At 55.9% G+C, this 14,152-nt stretch overlaps 2 protein-coding genes across 4 annotated transcripts; one reads left to right on the forward strand and one right to left on the reverse strand.

Moving 5' to 3' along the window:
- Window positions 1-1,804: 1,804 nt before the first annotated feature.
- GDPD2 (glycerophosphodiester phosphodiesterase domain containing 2) lies at window positions 1,805-11,709 on the forward strand. 2 transcript variants are annotated; one of them, XM_011223394.3, is made up of 16 exons: window positions 1,807-1,977; window positions 3,630-3,743; window positions 3,981-4,084; window positions 4,388-4,481; window positions 4,642-4,701; window positions 4,950-5,048; window positions 5,204-5,297; window positions 5,449-5,594; window positions 5,720-5,802; window positions 5,900-6,050; window positions 8,150-8,371; window positions 8,572-8,720; window positions 10,312-10,459; window positions 10,615-10,697; window positions 10,954-10,982; window positions 11,080-11,709. In XM_011223394.3, exons 2-16 carry the CDS (start codon window positions 3,639-3,641, stop codon window positions 11,130-11,132), a joined length of 1,620 nt encoding a protein of 539 aa, XP_011221696.1. In that variant the 5' UTR covers window positions 1,807-1,977; window positions 3,630-3,638; the 3' UTR covers window positions 11,133-11,709. The 2 variants fall into 2 exon arrangements, with proteins under 2 accessions (XP_019653889.1, XP_011221696.1); XM_019798330.2 differs by lacking the exon at window positions 10,954-10,982 and having other exon boundaries at window positions 1,805-1,977; window positions 11,025-11,709.
- LOC109489423 (wiskott-Aldrich syndrome protein homolog 1-like) lies at window positions 10,469-13,757 on the reverse strand. Of its 2 annotated transcripts, none has more exons than XM_034649096.1 (3): window positions 12,702-13,757; window positions 11,805-11,995; window positions 10,469-10,865 (listed from the first exon to the last, which is right to left on the reverse strand). In XM_034649096.1, the coding sequence occupies exons 1-3, from the start codon at window positions 12,870-12,872 to the stop codon at window positions 10,730-10,732; spliced, it is 498 nt and encodes a 165-aa protein (XP_034504987.1). In that variant the 5' UTR covers window positions 12,873-13,757; the 3' UTR covers window positions 10,469-10,729. The 2 variants fall into 2 exon arrangements, with proteins under 2 accessions (XP_034504987.1, XP_034504988.1); XM_034649097.1 differs by having other exon boundaries at window positions 10,469-10,947; window positions 12,702-13,751.
- Window positions 13,758-14,152: the final 395 nt, after the last annotated feature.

The raw sequence follows: 14,152 nt of genomic DNA on the forward strand, positions 1-14,152 counted from the left end.
TGGAAAGACCCTCTGTGCCAGAACCAGAAATATGCCCGTGTTCCTCGGCCCCAGGGAAGGCTTTCAAGGAGAATCAGTGCAACCACACAAACCTCACTGCCTTGTAGCAGCTAGGCCTTGAACCCAGGCCTAGCCTACACTGAAGCTTCTTGTGTGACTCTGGGGGGGGCAGTGGTAGCTGTTCTGAATGCCCTGCAGCCCGCTTTCTTGGCATAGCCTTGGTGTGGGACCACACCGCTGCCCAGTCCCAGGACAGCACAGTCCTGGCTGCCTGCTGTCTCCTTTGAAAGGGGAAAGGGGGGGCTGTTGTTTACTCCTTACTATGCATCAGGGTACCCCATCTCTGCTTCAAGCCAAAACAAGGCCAGCCCCGGGCCTGCCAACGGACTGCTGACTGGCCTTGCAGCCTTTTGAGGAGCTTGCAAGCCCTGGACTAACTACCCATGTGTTCTGAATCCCTGTCCCCTCCCCCACCCACCCAACTGAAAGCTCCCAAAGCATGCCCCAGAACCGGGCCCACGAAATCCAGGACTCCTCTAGAATCCAGCAGACCCCAAGAGAAGGAAACTGAAGGACAACCTGTCTCAAATGAAGCCTGCAGGAGGACTAGGTGATCAGGCAGCCCTCTCTGGCCTCCCGCCAGCAAGCAGCCCTGCTCCTCTTTGCATTTTAATGACAAGGGAGCAAGGGAGCCTCTTGCCATTGCCAGCTAGAGCCCCTGGACACAATGGGAAGGCAGAGGGAGGGGGGCCAGCTCTTGGCAGAAGAGAGCCAATCTTCCTTCTCACTGTTCCAAATCCAGTACGTGTCGGGGGAGGGGTAAGCGAGTTTATTCCCAAAGAAGATGTTTTTTCCCACCAACGCTGTGCAAGCCTCCCAGGCTTTGAGCCACTTCATCAGCCAAAGGGTAGAGAGGGAAGGTCAGTCAAGCCAGCAACCCCCCCAGCCCTCATCCCACCCAGAGAGAGCCCTGTGCTTTAGCGCTAAGCTGACTGCAGCAGGCTAGCCAGCCTGCTCCTGCGGATGGTATGTATAGTAGCATCTTTCGCACGTGTTCATCTTCCAAAAGCTTGTGACCCTAACACTACACTCTTCAGATGATTCCTGGAAAGAGACTTTAGATACCTTGGGGACAAGACAGCAGCAATGACACAAGTCTCGCTACATCCTGAATGATCATCTCCTGTGTGGGGTGATGCGGGGAAGAGGAGGGCTACTAGTGTCACCCAGGATTCACAAGGCCCATGGGGGCCCGGGGTCCAGAAACAGGGCGACCTGCTGCTCAGAGTTTAGGAAGTAGCTTGCAACCCCGTGTGGGGTTTTCAATGCACCTTATAGAAGTGGAAGTAGGATCCCAGGAGGGAAAGAAGGCTGATGAATCAAGGCGATCCTCCCAGGGAGCTTGAGGGAAATGCTAAAGACTCACTCTCTCTCTCTCTCTCTCACACACACACACACACAAACACACACACGCACACACACCCCTTCTTCCCAGGGGGTTGGCTGGGCCCCTTCTCCTCACTGCCAAGTCGCAGAGTTGTGTGGTCACCTCCCCCCAGCTTCCCGCCCGCCAGTGCCCTCAGCCCTCGCCTCCCTGAGCCAGGACAAAGCCCCGGCAGTGACTGAGAGGGGAACAGGAGGAGGGACAAGAGGGATGGGGAGGGCCTGCACAAAGGAAAAGGAATTCCTCACGCCAAGCCCCCTGACCGGCAGCGAGTAAAGAAGCAGATCTGCTCTCCCTCCCCTTACTCCCTCCCACCATCCCCCCCCACCCCAGGCTGGGCACTGGCCAGAGAGCAGCTCAAGTCCTTCGGACATAAGCCACACAGCCTCCTGTAGGTGGCAACAGTGCCACCTGTTTGACCGGTGGGGCTGAGCCAAGGATTAGAAGAGGGAGGAGGCAGACAAACTCGGAGAGGAGCTGGGAAGCAGTGCAGTGCAGAGCAGAGCGCAGAGCAGAGCTGCCGCTGAGACAAGGTGTGAGGGCTCGGGAAGGCTGGGGGTGACAGGCGGGAATGGTGGGGTGGAGACGGGCTCCAGCCGGTGGGGATCGGGCCCAGGGATTGAACAGCACCCCTGCTCAGCTCCCCTGATCAGGGTTTTCAGACTGCTCAGATCCTGACCCCATCCTACAGACAGCTTTTAGAGGGAGGTGGGAGTCTGGAAGTGTCTGGGGTACAGGGGCAGGACCTGAAGGAAGGCAGGAACTGTGGATGGAGCCCAGGGCAGGCTACTAGAAGCCAGTCCCGGGATGGGAAGAAGCAGGGGCCTCCCTTTAGGGTGTTTTTTTTCCTGGGAGGAGTCTCAGAGAGGGGAGAGCTCTCCTTCCCCCAGCTACAACCCCCTCACCCCTCCACTCCCTGCCCTAATCCTCCTTTCCCAAGGCCCGAGTGGGGTAAGAAGGGCAGTTTCAGGAGCAGCCACACCCTCCCTCCTTTCAGGGGCCCGGCCACTGTGTACCCCTCTAAGACTCCACAGCCTTAGGGAGCCCAGATGACAAGGGATCATGTCCCTCAGACCACAAACACTCTGGGCTCTTCTACACACAAAGTCATCTAGAAACCCATTAGTACTGACAGCCACTAGTGCACACACACACACAAACGCTGACACAAATCGCACACCCTCTCAGGTAGGACACACACCCAGCCTAGTTCGGGGGATCAGTAAGCCAGCTAGGTCTCAGTGTGACCCGAAAGAGCAAGGTCTAACAATTCCCGGCCCCAACACAACCACACCCCCCACCACGCATGCATGCAGGCACACACACCTTTGACCGGTATTTGTTGTACTTTCACCCAAGCGATCTCAGAGGGTGGGGCCCCTAAAAGGGAAAAGTCGGAGACTGGGTTCCTGGCTGGGGTAGGGGGTATCTGGGCAAGATGACTGGGCAGGAAGGGACACGACTGGGACTAAAGGGCTTGGATTTTCCAGGTGTGTGCGGGCAGGAAAAGGGTTCCTTCGGAAGGCCGGGAGTGACCCAGGCAAACAGTTTCCCTCCAGTCTTCCTCTTACTGACAGTGCCCCCTGCCCTCCGGGAGGTGGAGACTGAGAATCTTTTAGTCAGGGCTTTGTGGTGTGTGCAATCTCTGTATCCATAGCAACTGGCCAACTAGTCAGGCCTTCCTTAGCCCCAGGTCAGAACTAGACCTCTGCTTCAGGTTACTGGCGGTTCCTGGGGTGGAAGGCTCCCCACCAATGGGGCTGCCTGAAGCTTGGCCAGATCTGCCTCAACTTGCTGAACTGAATTTGCCCCACCCCGGGCAGTTTCTCCTGAGTCCCCACCCTTGGGCAAGCACGCTATCCCCAGAGCCGGATGGATGCTGTTAAACGGGGAGGAGTTGGAGTGGGTGTCTCTGCATCCTGCCTGCAAAGAGGCTGGATCTCCTGGGGGGGGTCCCACTGACTTTCGGGGTGTCCAGATTCAAGGGAAAGAAAGGCCCCAGAGATTATCCCCCTTTTGCTCCCGTCCTCGTCCAATCTGGCACTTCGGGCAGCCCCATGACCCGCCGTTGCTGAGCAGCGGCCCAGGCCTCTGCTCCTCCCTCGAGCTCCTCAGAGGCACTGGGAGGGAGGCTGGGATCCGCCTTCTGCCAGGGTCCCTGATGGCTGAGTGTCCCTTCTCCCAGGCCCTCACCATGGCCGAGTCCCCCGGCTGCTGCTCCGTCTGGGCCCGCTGCCTCCACTGCCTGTATAGCTGCCACTGGAGGAAATGCCCCAAAGAGAGGATGCAAACCAGCAAGGTGGAGTAGGGATGGGGGGGGACCGGAAGTCCAAGGCAGAGGCCGCCTGGAGGGGATAAGGAGGCCAAGTGTGCTCAGTGGCAGCTGGGGGGAAGGGGCTTTCTCTCCCCAGGAAGAAAATCTCTCTCTGCAGAGCAGCCCAACGCCTGGCAGGGAGCCCCATTGAGCTGCCATCCGTTGGGGACTCTAAGCTGGAAGTGGGGATCGGCTGTGAGCTTCTCTCCTGCCCCTTTGCAGTGCGACTGTATCTGGTTTGGCCTGCTCTTCCTCACCTTTCTTCTCTCCCTGGGCTGGCTGTACATCGGGCTCATCCTTCTCAATGACCTGCACAACTTCAATGAGTGTGTCATGGACCCCCTCCTTCCTCAGCATCCGTGTTAATCTATGCCCCACCTTGGGACCCCTGGGTGTTCAGTCATCCCCAGCCCTGCCCCGCTGTCCTGCTACCCAACCTCCTTAGAAAATTCCTCCGCGGAGTCCCCTCCACCCCGCCCCCCACCCCAGCCCTTGGGGCCCCTGGGCCCATGAAGGGCTTCCCCTCACTCCCTTCTGGTCATCCTTCTGGACCCACCCACCCCAACTCCCCTCAGGCCACTATTAACAGTCCTCCCCCGACTCAGACACTCTTGTCTCCCTTCCCACAGATTCCTGTTCCACCACTGGGGACACTGGATGGACTGGTCCCTGGCATTTCTGCTGGTCATCTCTCTCCTTGTCACATATGCATCCCTGCTATTGGTGGGTCAGGGAGCGGCCCGCCGAACCCCCACCCCAGTGCCCCCTTCCTGCTCAGCTTCACCCCCTGGCCTCCAAGGGGAGGGTAGGAGGGAGGTGTGAGCCTGAGAAGCCCCGCTCGGTGACCAGGGCACTCATTACTAACACCACCCTCTGCCTCCAGCTCCTGGCCCTGCTGCTGCGGCTCTGTGGCCAACCTCTGCACCTGCACAGTGTCCACAAGGTAGAGTGGGGATGGGGGTGGGGGCAAGCAGGGGGGCCACTGGGCCCGGTGCCAGGCCCAGCAGTTCTTTGCCAAGCACCTCAGTACTCTAGCCGTGCACTCAAGCTCAGGAGCTAAGTGGACAAAGAAACGTGGATGAGTCAGGGGGAAAGAAGTGGTCCTGTTTTCATAGAGTGGGGAGGGAGGCAGTCCAGGGAGCACTGAGCCCAGGTTGACAAAGAAGGCCGCATTCATCCCCTGTCCCCCAGATGCTGCTGCTGCTCATTATGCTTCTTGTGGCCGCTGGCCTCGTGGGACTGGACGTCCAATGGCAGCAGGAATGGCGTAGCTTACGTCTGTCACTGCAGGTGAGTGACTGATCTCCGGTGCCTAGGAGGGAGCCTTGGCCTGAGTCCAACCCCCTGGTGCCCAGGGCTGCAAGTAGCTCTGGACTCAAGTCCTAGGAGGGGGAAGGGGAGGGGCACTAGAGAGAAGAGCCCTCCTCACCAGCTCTTGTCCACAGGCCACAGCCCCATTCCTTCATATCGGAGCAGTCGCTGGCATCACCCTCCTGGCCTGGCCTGTGGCTGATACCTTCTACCGTATCCATCGAAGAGGTGCCAACTCCACTCCCCGACATATACCCCCACTGGCCATCGACGCTTCTGCCTCCTGCTGCCTGTTTTACTGCACCTGCACTCTGCTTTCTGTCCCCCCCAGAGCTCACCCACTGCCCTTTCTCCATAGCCTGTCCCCCACCTCCCACAGGTCCCAAGACTCTGCTCCTGTTCCTATTTTTTGGAGTTTCCCTGGCCGTCTACCTGGCCCCACTATGCATCTCCTCACCCTGCATCATGGAACCCAGAGACTTACCCCCCAAGCCTGGTCTGGTGGGACACCGAGGGGCCCCCATGGTGAGTGTTGGGTGGAAGGCTGGCAGGGTGGGGAGGGTCTGCTCCTCCAGGCTGCGGCGATCAGGCCTGTGGGTCTCCAGGCTCCCGCCCTTCTCTGCTACCCCCCTCTCAATCCCCTTGCCCAGCTGGCCCCCGAGAACACCCTGATGTCCCTGCGGAAGACTGCCGAATGTGGAGCTGCTGTGTTTGAGACTGATGTGATGGTCAGGTGAGAGAAGCTGGGGGACAGAGGGACACAGGAGGGGAGCTCAGGAAGTGATGACCAGTCCCAGAGCTCAGCCCTCTGACCCCCCTTGTGCCCCCAGCTCTGACGGGATCCCCTTCCTCATGCATGATGAGCACCTGAGCCGGACCACGGACGTGGCCTCTGTGTTCCCAGCCCGAACCTCCTCCCACAGCAGTGACTTCTCCTGCGCTGAGCTGAAGAAGCTCAACGCCGGGACCTGGTTCCTAGAGGTGAAGACAGCCTCACAGAAGAGGCAACCACCTGTAGGAGCACCTGGGGGGAGAGTTCATTCACCAATAAGCATTTTCTGAGCCCTGGGCTGAGCGATAGGTATCTAGTCTCTGCCTGCAAGTCCCCCCCTCCAAGGACAGGACAGAGCTGAGCCAGCAGGCTATCAGAATAGGAACACTAGAGCGAACGCAATACCTTTACGAAATACAGAGGACGGAGGCCGCCTGTGTGGCTCAGATGGTGCAGCGGCCGCCTTCGGCTCAGGTCATGATCCCGGGGCGGAGGTGGGGGTCCTGGGATGGAATCCTGTGCCTGGGCTCCCTGCTCAGTGGGGAGTCTCCTCCTACCTCTCCCTCTGCCCCTCCCCTCTGCTCGTGCCCTCCCTCTGTCTCTCTCTCAAATGAATAAATAAAATTGTTAAATGAATAAGTAAATAGAGAGGAGAGAGAGAGCAAAGCCGCTGTTTGGCAAAGCCACTCTTTGGCACGGTGGGTGTGGGAGACGATCAGGAGTGGCTTCACAAGAGAGAAGGTCTGAGCAGCACATGAAATGACAATGGTTTTTAAGACGGGCAAAGCAGGGACTGACAATTCCAGGCAGAGGGAAGAGCAGAGGCAAAGCCCAGAGGTATGAAGAAGTGTTTCCAGGAGACAAAAAGTCTCCTTGCTCAGTGCAACTGGGAGATAAAATTCGTGGGAGTAGTAGGATGTGAGACTGGCAAGGCGAGCAGGGGCTTTGTCTTGGAGGGCTTTGAATGCCAGCCCCTTCTAGAAGCACAGGCTTCAGTCTCGTAGGTGACAGAAAATATTCCTAAAGGTACTTTATTTATTCAGTTCCTCTTTTCCTGATTATAAAAGTAATACATGTTCCTCATTAAAAAATTATGCATTAGGGAAATAATCTAAACGTTGAAAAGTCTCCCATAATCCAACTCCTCTGAGATATTCGTTGCAAAAAGTTGGGTACGTATTCCATACGTCCATATATATATATATATATACACATACATGTACACACATGTACTTTTCACCTTGGACAAATAGGATCACTTCGTATATTCTTTTGCAACTTGACTAGTTTTTCACTGAACTCTCTGTATGATGACATGTCAGAGGGACTAAGACCAAGGGATGTCTGCGTTCGAGTCCTGGCTTCACCACCTGCTAGCTGCTTGAGCCAGGGCAACATTCCTTAGTCTCTCTGGGCTTCATTTTCCCATCTGTAAAATAGGCATCATAACAGTGCCTACCTTGTAGGATCATCGGGACGATTAAATAAATTAATACACAGAAAGTACTTCTAACACTGCCTGGCACATAGCCAATACTTAATAGGTGTTAGATAGCTGACTTTGTCCATGTCAGAGACTAGGAGGTAAGGTCGTTTGTTGATTACAAGGGGAGGAGAGGAGAGTGGCAGAGGTTTGGAACAGCCACTAGAAATGGAAGAAGGAGCAAAACAAGAACAAGTAAAAGGATGGTTAAGTGGGGCGCCTGGCTGGCTCCGTTGTCAGAGCATGCGACTCTCAAGATCACGAGTTCAAGCCCCACGTTGGGCATAAAGCTTACTTAAAAAAAATAAAAAGGATGATGAAGTGGCACTGCAGGTGAAAAAGGACTATAGTGACAGTCCACACAATGTGCTCTGCCCCCCAATTCTAGGGCTGGAAGAGGCAGTTATAGAGTTGAATCACAATTTGGGGCTTGGGGGAGCAGGCCGGACAGGAACGGAGTTGAGGGTGCTGTGGAAAAGTAATTCAAGCTGTGGACAGACCAAGGGTAGGGGACATAGGTGTGACGGAAAGGGGCTGAGGGGCCGGGAGGGAACCAAGGGGCCAAGACCCCAGAGGTCTCTGAGACACCAAAGAGAAAATGTAGCAGGAGAGAGGAAGTTAGGAAACTGGGAGGGTAGGGAGTTGGGGTCACAGAGTAAGGTGTTAGACGGTCTGGAAAAGGCCACAGGTGGGAGAAAGAAAGACCCTGGCTCGGAGGTTCCCAGAAGCTGGGTGCCAAGTGGGGGAAATGAGTGAAAATGGGAAGGATGGGGGAATGGCCTAAAGGCTCCTTCTGATCTTGAAATAATTTTCCTGTTCTTATAGAGACAACCCTTCTGGGGGGCCAAGCGGCTGTCAGACCCTGACCGGAAGGAGGCTGAGAACCAGACAGTACCAACGTTGGAAGAGCTGCTGAAGGAAGCCGCCGTCCTTAACCTTTCCATCATGTTTGACTTGCGCCGCCCCCCACGAAATCACACATACCATGACACATTTGTGAACCAGACCTTGGAGACCGTGCTGAGCGCAAGGGTGCCCCAAGCCATGGTGATACTGCCAGGACCCCAAGTGCTCCCTCTTGCCCCTCTCCCCACCCCCTGCCTTCCCAAGGCCATGGTGATTACCTCCCCCAGGGCCCCATCCCAACTCATATACCTCCTTCTGTGGTCGGACCTCTCTGCCCCTGCCTCCGCCCCTGGAATCCCCAAGCTCTCCCCAGCTTCACACCTATCTCCCCTGAACCACAGGTCCTTTGGCTACCAGATGAAGATCGGGCCAATGTCCAACAACGGGCACCCAGGATGCGCCAGATATATGGACAGCAGGGAAGCAACAGAACTGAGAGGCCCCAGTTTCTTAACCTCCCCTACCAAGACTTGCCACTGTTGGATATCAAGTGAGTGCCAGGGGAAAGGAGCCAAGGGGATCCCATGAAGCTTCATGGCAGGGTGGAGCCACCTCCGGGAGGCCAAAGGCCATTCATTTATTCACGCATACAAGAAATATTTATCAATATATTTAACACTCGCTATGTGTCAGGCACTCTATGTTGCAGGCTTTGGGCACGCGTACTAGTGAAAGAGACAGATAATAAACCAAACAAATTACAGGTATATTGGATAGTGATAAGTGATATGAAGGTAATAAAATGGGGACATTAAGTAGAGCAGTTAGGGTTGGGAGTGAGTGCTCGCAAGGGGCCACATTAGGAAGAGTCATTAAAGAGCTGCTGTCTGGGTTGAGACCTGACCGGTCACGAGCTAATGAACGATGAGAAGAGCTGCAAAAGGGCCAGGAACAGCAGCCAAAGCAAGGGGAAGGTGAGGCTGGGGAGGTAGGCAGGAGCCAAGCTGGGTAGGACCTTGGAGGCCCCAAGGACTACTTTAGCTTTCCTTCTTTTCCAAAGAGGTAAGTAAGTGCAAGAGAGGACAGGTGAGGGGAGAGAGGCGAGAGAGTCCCAGATGTGAGCTGGGTCCCGGAAGCTGATCCAGCCAGTAAACAGGATGGACTGCAAAGCACGCAGTTGCCAAGGTCTCTTATAAGGTCCCTGAGGTCAGGTAGAGAAAAAAAAAATGGCCTGAATGATAGCCCAGTAATTGCAAGTATTTCAAGGACCTTTCCCCGAGCTGTCACCATGGAGGGACACACGACATTGGCCTTGGCCCTTGCTTTAGTCTTGTCCTAGTCAGCCTCAACTGCTGATCATGTTTCCAAAAGACATGAATTGGTAATGAATACACTGGTGATGAAACCGAGGCCCCAGAAGGCCTAGGCGCACTAAGACGATAGACCAAATGTACCGAGAGGAAACACAACAGGGATAGATGTAAAGACCTCTATTTGCAGTCCAAAGGAGGCTCAGTTGCACAAAGGCAAGAGAGGAGATACTGGCATTCAGCAGGAACATGTGCAGAGAGAGGCCAGGGCTTTGACTGAATAGTGTGCATAATGAGTCATCAGTGGCATGTGACATTGCCAACACTAACCCGACCCGTGCCCAGAAGCCAGGAGGAGTTTTGTTGTACTCAAAGCTGGGCCAAGCCCACCTGGGATACCATGTTCAGATGCAAGCCCCCACACTCCGAAAGGAACATTGAGAAACTGAAGCAAGGTCAGCTTAGATGAGGTTTGGATGGCGAAGGGCATGAGAAGCCAGGTCCCCAGGCCTTGGCTGAAGGAACTGGGGCTGTCGGGCGGCCTGGGGAAGGGGTGACTCGGGGACGTGCTCACCTGTTCCTCAGCCCTCCGAAGGGCTGTCGTGGGACAAAGAAGAGAGACACAGATGGCAAAGCTAGGATCTGGAGGTGGGACCCACCAGGAGGCAAAGTTCAGCCATGCAGAGAAAATCACTGTCAGTCGGGGGCTGCTATGTAAAGATGGAACTGATAGCTCCCTGGCAGCGACACTGTAGCTTCAAGCGTGGACGGGGTCGCGTCCTGTGCCTCGAGCCCCATGACCCTGGATGTTCCTGTTTCCCACCTCCACAGGGCACTACACCAGGATAATGTCTCGGTGAACCTATTTGTGGTGAACAAGCCCTGGCTCTTTTCCCTGCTCTGGTGCGCAGGGGTGGATTCGGTCACCACCAACGACTGCCAACTGCTGCAGCAGATGCGTTACCCCGTCTGGATTATCGTAAGGGCTCTGGGACTGTCACCCCCACCCCTTCCTTCCCGAGGCCCTGCTTCTCCTTAACCCTGGCCCTCTCTTCCTTACGTATCCCATATCCCGCTGCCCGCCGCTGCCCCCTGCTCCCCACCCCCAACAGGTGCCTTTTCCTCTTCCCGTAGCCCCCTCAAACCTACCTAATGATGTGGATCGTCACCAACTGTGTCTCCACCCTGTTGCTTCTGTGGACCTTCCTCCTCCAAGGGTGAGTGCTTCACGCCTCAGCTTTCTGGGTCTTCATTCTCCCCCAGGGTCCCAGTGACTGTGACGGGGCTGATTCACACCCACGTATGCTGCCTGGAGCGTGGGGTTGGGTCTGTTTGGTTCCTTTGAGATTCTAAGACCCTCCCTTATACGCCAAATTGGCTTGAGCCTGGGAAAGGCAGTGTGGGGGAACGTGGGATCAGAAGGTCATGCCTGAAGCTGGCTGAACTCATAATGGGAAGCTTTTCTCCCTTTAGGAGATGTAAGAAGGAGAGAGAGAAAACTGGTAAGAAGGTTCTCCCCTCACCTCATTTTTCTCCTCCTCTAGCCCGCCCTTCCGTCACTCCCTATATGTCCTCCCCTCTCCCCACCCCCTGCTCTAGGCTTAGAAACAGCAGTGCTGCTGACCAGGATCAACAATTTCATAATGGAGTGAATGCCCAACCCTGGACCCCCACCAACCAGAGTCTGAGGCCTGTCTGGATTGACTAACAACAAGGAAGGGAGAGTGGCTGAGTGGGGATGGGGTGGCGTAAACTTTGCCAACAGAAGGTTTTGAACTATGAGGGCCCTCTCCACACATGGTGGGCACGCGGCAAGCTGCCATGGAATCTGGCTCCCCTTAGGCTTTTGACCTGAGGTCATTGGGAAGACAGTGAGGCATGGGAAGTTCCTCCCAAAATGAAACTAGAACAGAGGAAGTGGGAAGGAGGTTGCGGAGGTAATGTTTCAGATCTGTGTGCACGTGCTCTTGTGTAGAAGGCACAGGGTGTGTCAGGGATGGACCAGCTTGGACCAGTGACTGGAGGAGAAGACAGAAGGGCCTTTTCTAGAGAACTAAGACGATGGAAACACCAATCCCACTCCATTCACTGTCTCTCCTGATCCCTGCAATTTAACTGCTTTCCTGCCTAGATGCTGGGGGCTAAAGCGCCCATATAGCCATTTAATTCTGTGCCTATAGGTGGCTTTTTGCTGTTCACAGCCTTTTCTTCAAGACAGGTTGGCTCCTCCTATGTCGTTAATCTGTTAATGAATTTAACTCTTGTTTGGTCGTGGTCTGATCTTTTCAGCGGGGGGGGGGGGGCNNGGTGGGGGATGCACCTACCATCCCGGTCTTATGTGACATGACACTGAGGGGTCATCACGGGGAGGTTCGGGGGCTGGAGGTGGGAGAACCATCTGTGGGACAACGAAGGGCTGCAAGAGGGGAAGCAGGAGGGCAGCCACCGCGGGGGACCTTCTGGGTGGCCCTGGCACGCTGCGCAGAGTTGCGTTGTAGCTCCACCTTGTGGTCACCTGCCGCAAGAAGAACGCCGCGTCAGTCGTCACCGTGACGTATGAATGCCACCTGTTTTCCGTGCCGGTTGGGTACCTGTGTCCTTGACTCTAGACCCTGAGGGTATAACCCGATTTCCACAAGCTTGCGCCTCTCTGAGCTGCTGCGCGCAGGGTCTGGTTCCCAGGCCCTCCTTCCCCTGGAGGAACAAGTTCCCCAGTGTGTTTGCTGCTCATCAGGTCCTCGGCTAAAACACTTAAGGTGACCAGTGAGGAGCTGACCTAGGATGAGGAGTCCAGTAGAAGGGGGAGAGAGGGGCCGAGACAAAACCCGGGACCGGAGCGGGTTCTGTGGCTGACTCTTCAGTCTCCCACCGCACCAACATTCACCCCGGTTCGCGTCTCCACACGAAGGGAAATCGAATTAAGAGGCTGGAGAGGTCAGGAGATTCGGTTCTCAATTCCCCTCCTCCCGCCAGACTGGGACCTGGAGCAGCACCAGCCCCTCGGGACAAGACCCTAATCGATTGGAAAGGCAGCCCCCGGGAACTACAATTCCCAAGATACCACTGACCACTTCCGGTCTCCGGATTGACGGAAGCGAGTTTGAATTTGTATTCCCGCCCCCTCCTCCTCCCGGGCCCCGCCCCTTCCCTTCTCACCGCCCTGCCCCCGCCCTGCATACACATGCACTGGCGCACACAGGCCGCGGTCCAAGCCAACATACCTGGCCTGCAGCTGGCGCGGTGGGAGGGGGCGCCGGCGCGCGATGGGCGGGGAGGAGGTGGGCGCTTCGGGAGGCCACGCCGCAGCCGCTGTCTGGTCCCGGTCTCCTCGGGCGTCCACGGCGCCTTGTAGCGGTCAGGTCTCCTTCACACACTACCCTTTCAAGCTGCATTTCCTTAGTTTTCCCTGTTCCCGATCCGCCCCTCAATCTGACCGACTGCCGGCCTCAGCTCTGGGGCGTCCAGCCTGTCAGGTACGGCCAGGCTCTCGCGTCTCAGCGCGCACCTCCACCCTGCACCCCTCCTTTTCTGTCCCCTCCCAGGCGTCCAGCCTCGCAGCCCAGGAACCTCTTCCTCCCCTCCCCTAACGACCCAATCCTGACAATCTCCAGGCTGTCCAGCCACCATGGCCTCAACTTCTCAGCTCCCAGGCTCTCAGCTGCAGTCCTGTAACCTCAGAGTCCAGACTCCTGGCCAGGATGCCAGGATCTAGTGCCAGGCCCTTGAGTCCTCGCCCTGAGCCTGCCACTGCCTGTCCTTACCGGTCTTCCCAGGAGGACTGGACAGCCACGGCACACTTAACTTCTATGAGGCCCTGGACTGGAGAGTGGGACTGACGAGGGTGGAGGGCCTCAGGGAGCTGCTCGTTGGGGTTGGGGTGCAGTTGCTCTCCGTTATTTTTAGCTGCTGACTCACAGCTCCTGGCATCCGGGTTTGGGGCTAGCAGGCTGGGCTAGGGGGCTATTAATAGAGCTGAGGCACAGCCCCCACCCAGTTCATTTTGGAAGCACAGGGAGCAAGGAGCCTCCCTCTTGTCACCATGCCCTGTGGAGATGTTGTGGACTGAGGCAGTGGCTGAACCAGTACCTCTCTGGCTATCAGTACCTCAGCTCAATATCTCTACCTTGGAACTCTGGAGGGAAGGCCCACGACAAGACTCCTGGGCACAGCTCTCCCCTCAGTTTGCCGTGCCTCGGGGCTCTGCCACAATGAACCTCCTGTTGTACCAGCTGAGACTGAAGACACGAGTCCCAAGTAGAACAGTGATTGTGGCTATAGCCTTGGCCTGCCTGGACCTACTCTTGGGCTAGAATACTAGGTTACTAGGAAGAAAAGCTGTGGATTTATGGTCCCCAACGGCCCTCATAAGGATGGGGTGTTTCATCATGGTCCTAAGAGAGGGGGCACGGAGCGGAGAATTTGCTAGCCCCAAACTAGACACAGCACTAGAAAACAAGCTGAATTCTGTGTTTACCATTTGTTGATTCTTTTTCTTTCCATCTTGTTGGGATCGGTCCCTACACACAAGGGTCAATAGACCTTAGGATCTCTCCCAGCTCCATGGACAAACCTAATTTGGGAAAGCCATGGAGAAACTTGGCTCCACCAAGATATGAAAGATCTTTTATATACCATTTCTTTTTTTTTAAGATTTTATTTATTTATTTGACAG

Source organism: Ailuropoda melanoleuca, chromosome X (genome assembly GCF_002007445.2).
Source record: "Ailuropoda melanoleuca isolate Jingjing chromosome X, ASM200744v2, whole genome shotgun sequence".
NCBI classification, from domain to species: domain Eukaryota; kingdom Metazoa; phylum Chordata; class Mammalia; order Carnivora; family Ursidae; genus Ailuropoda; species Ailuropoda melanoleuca.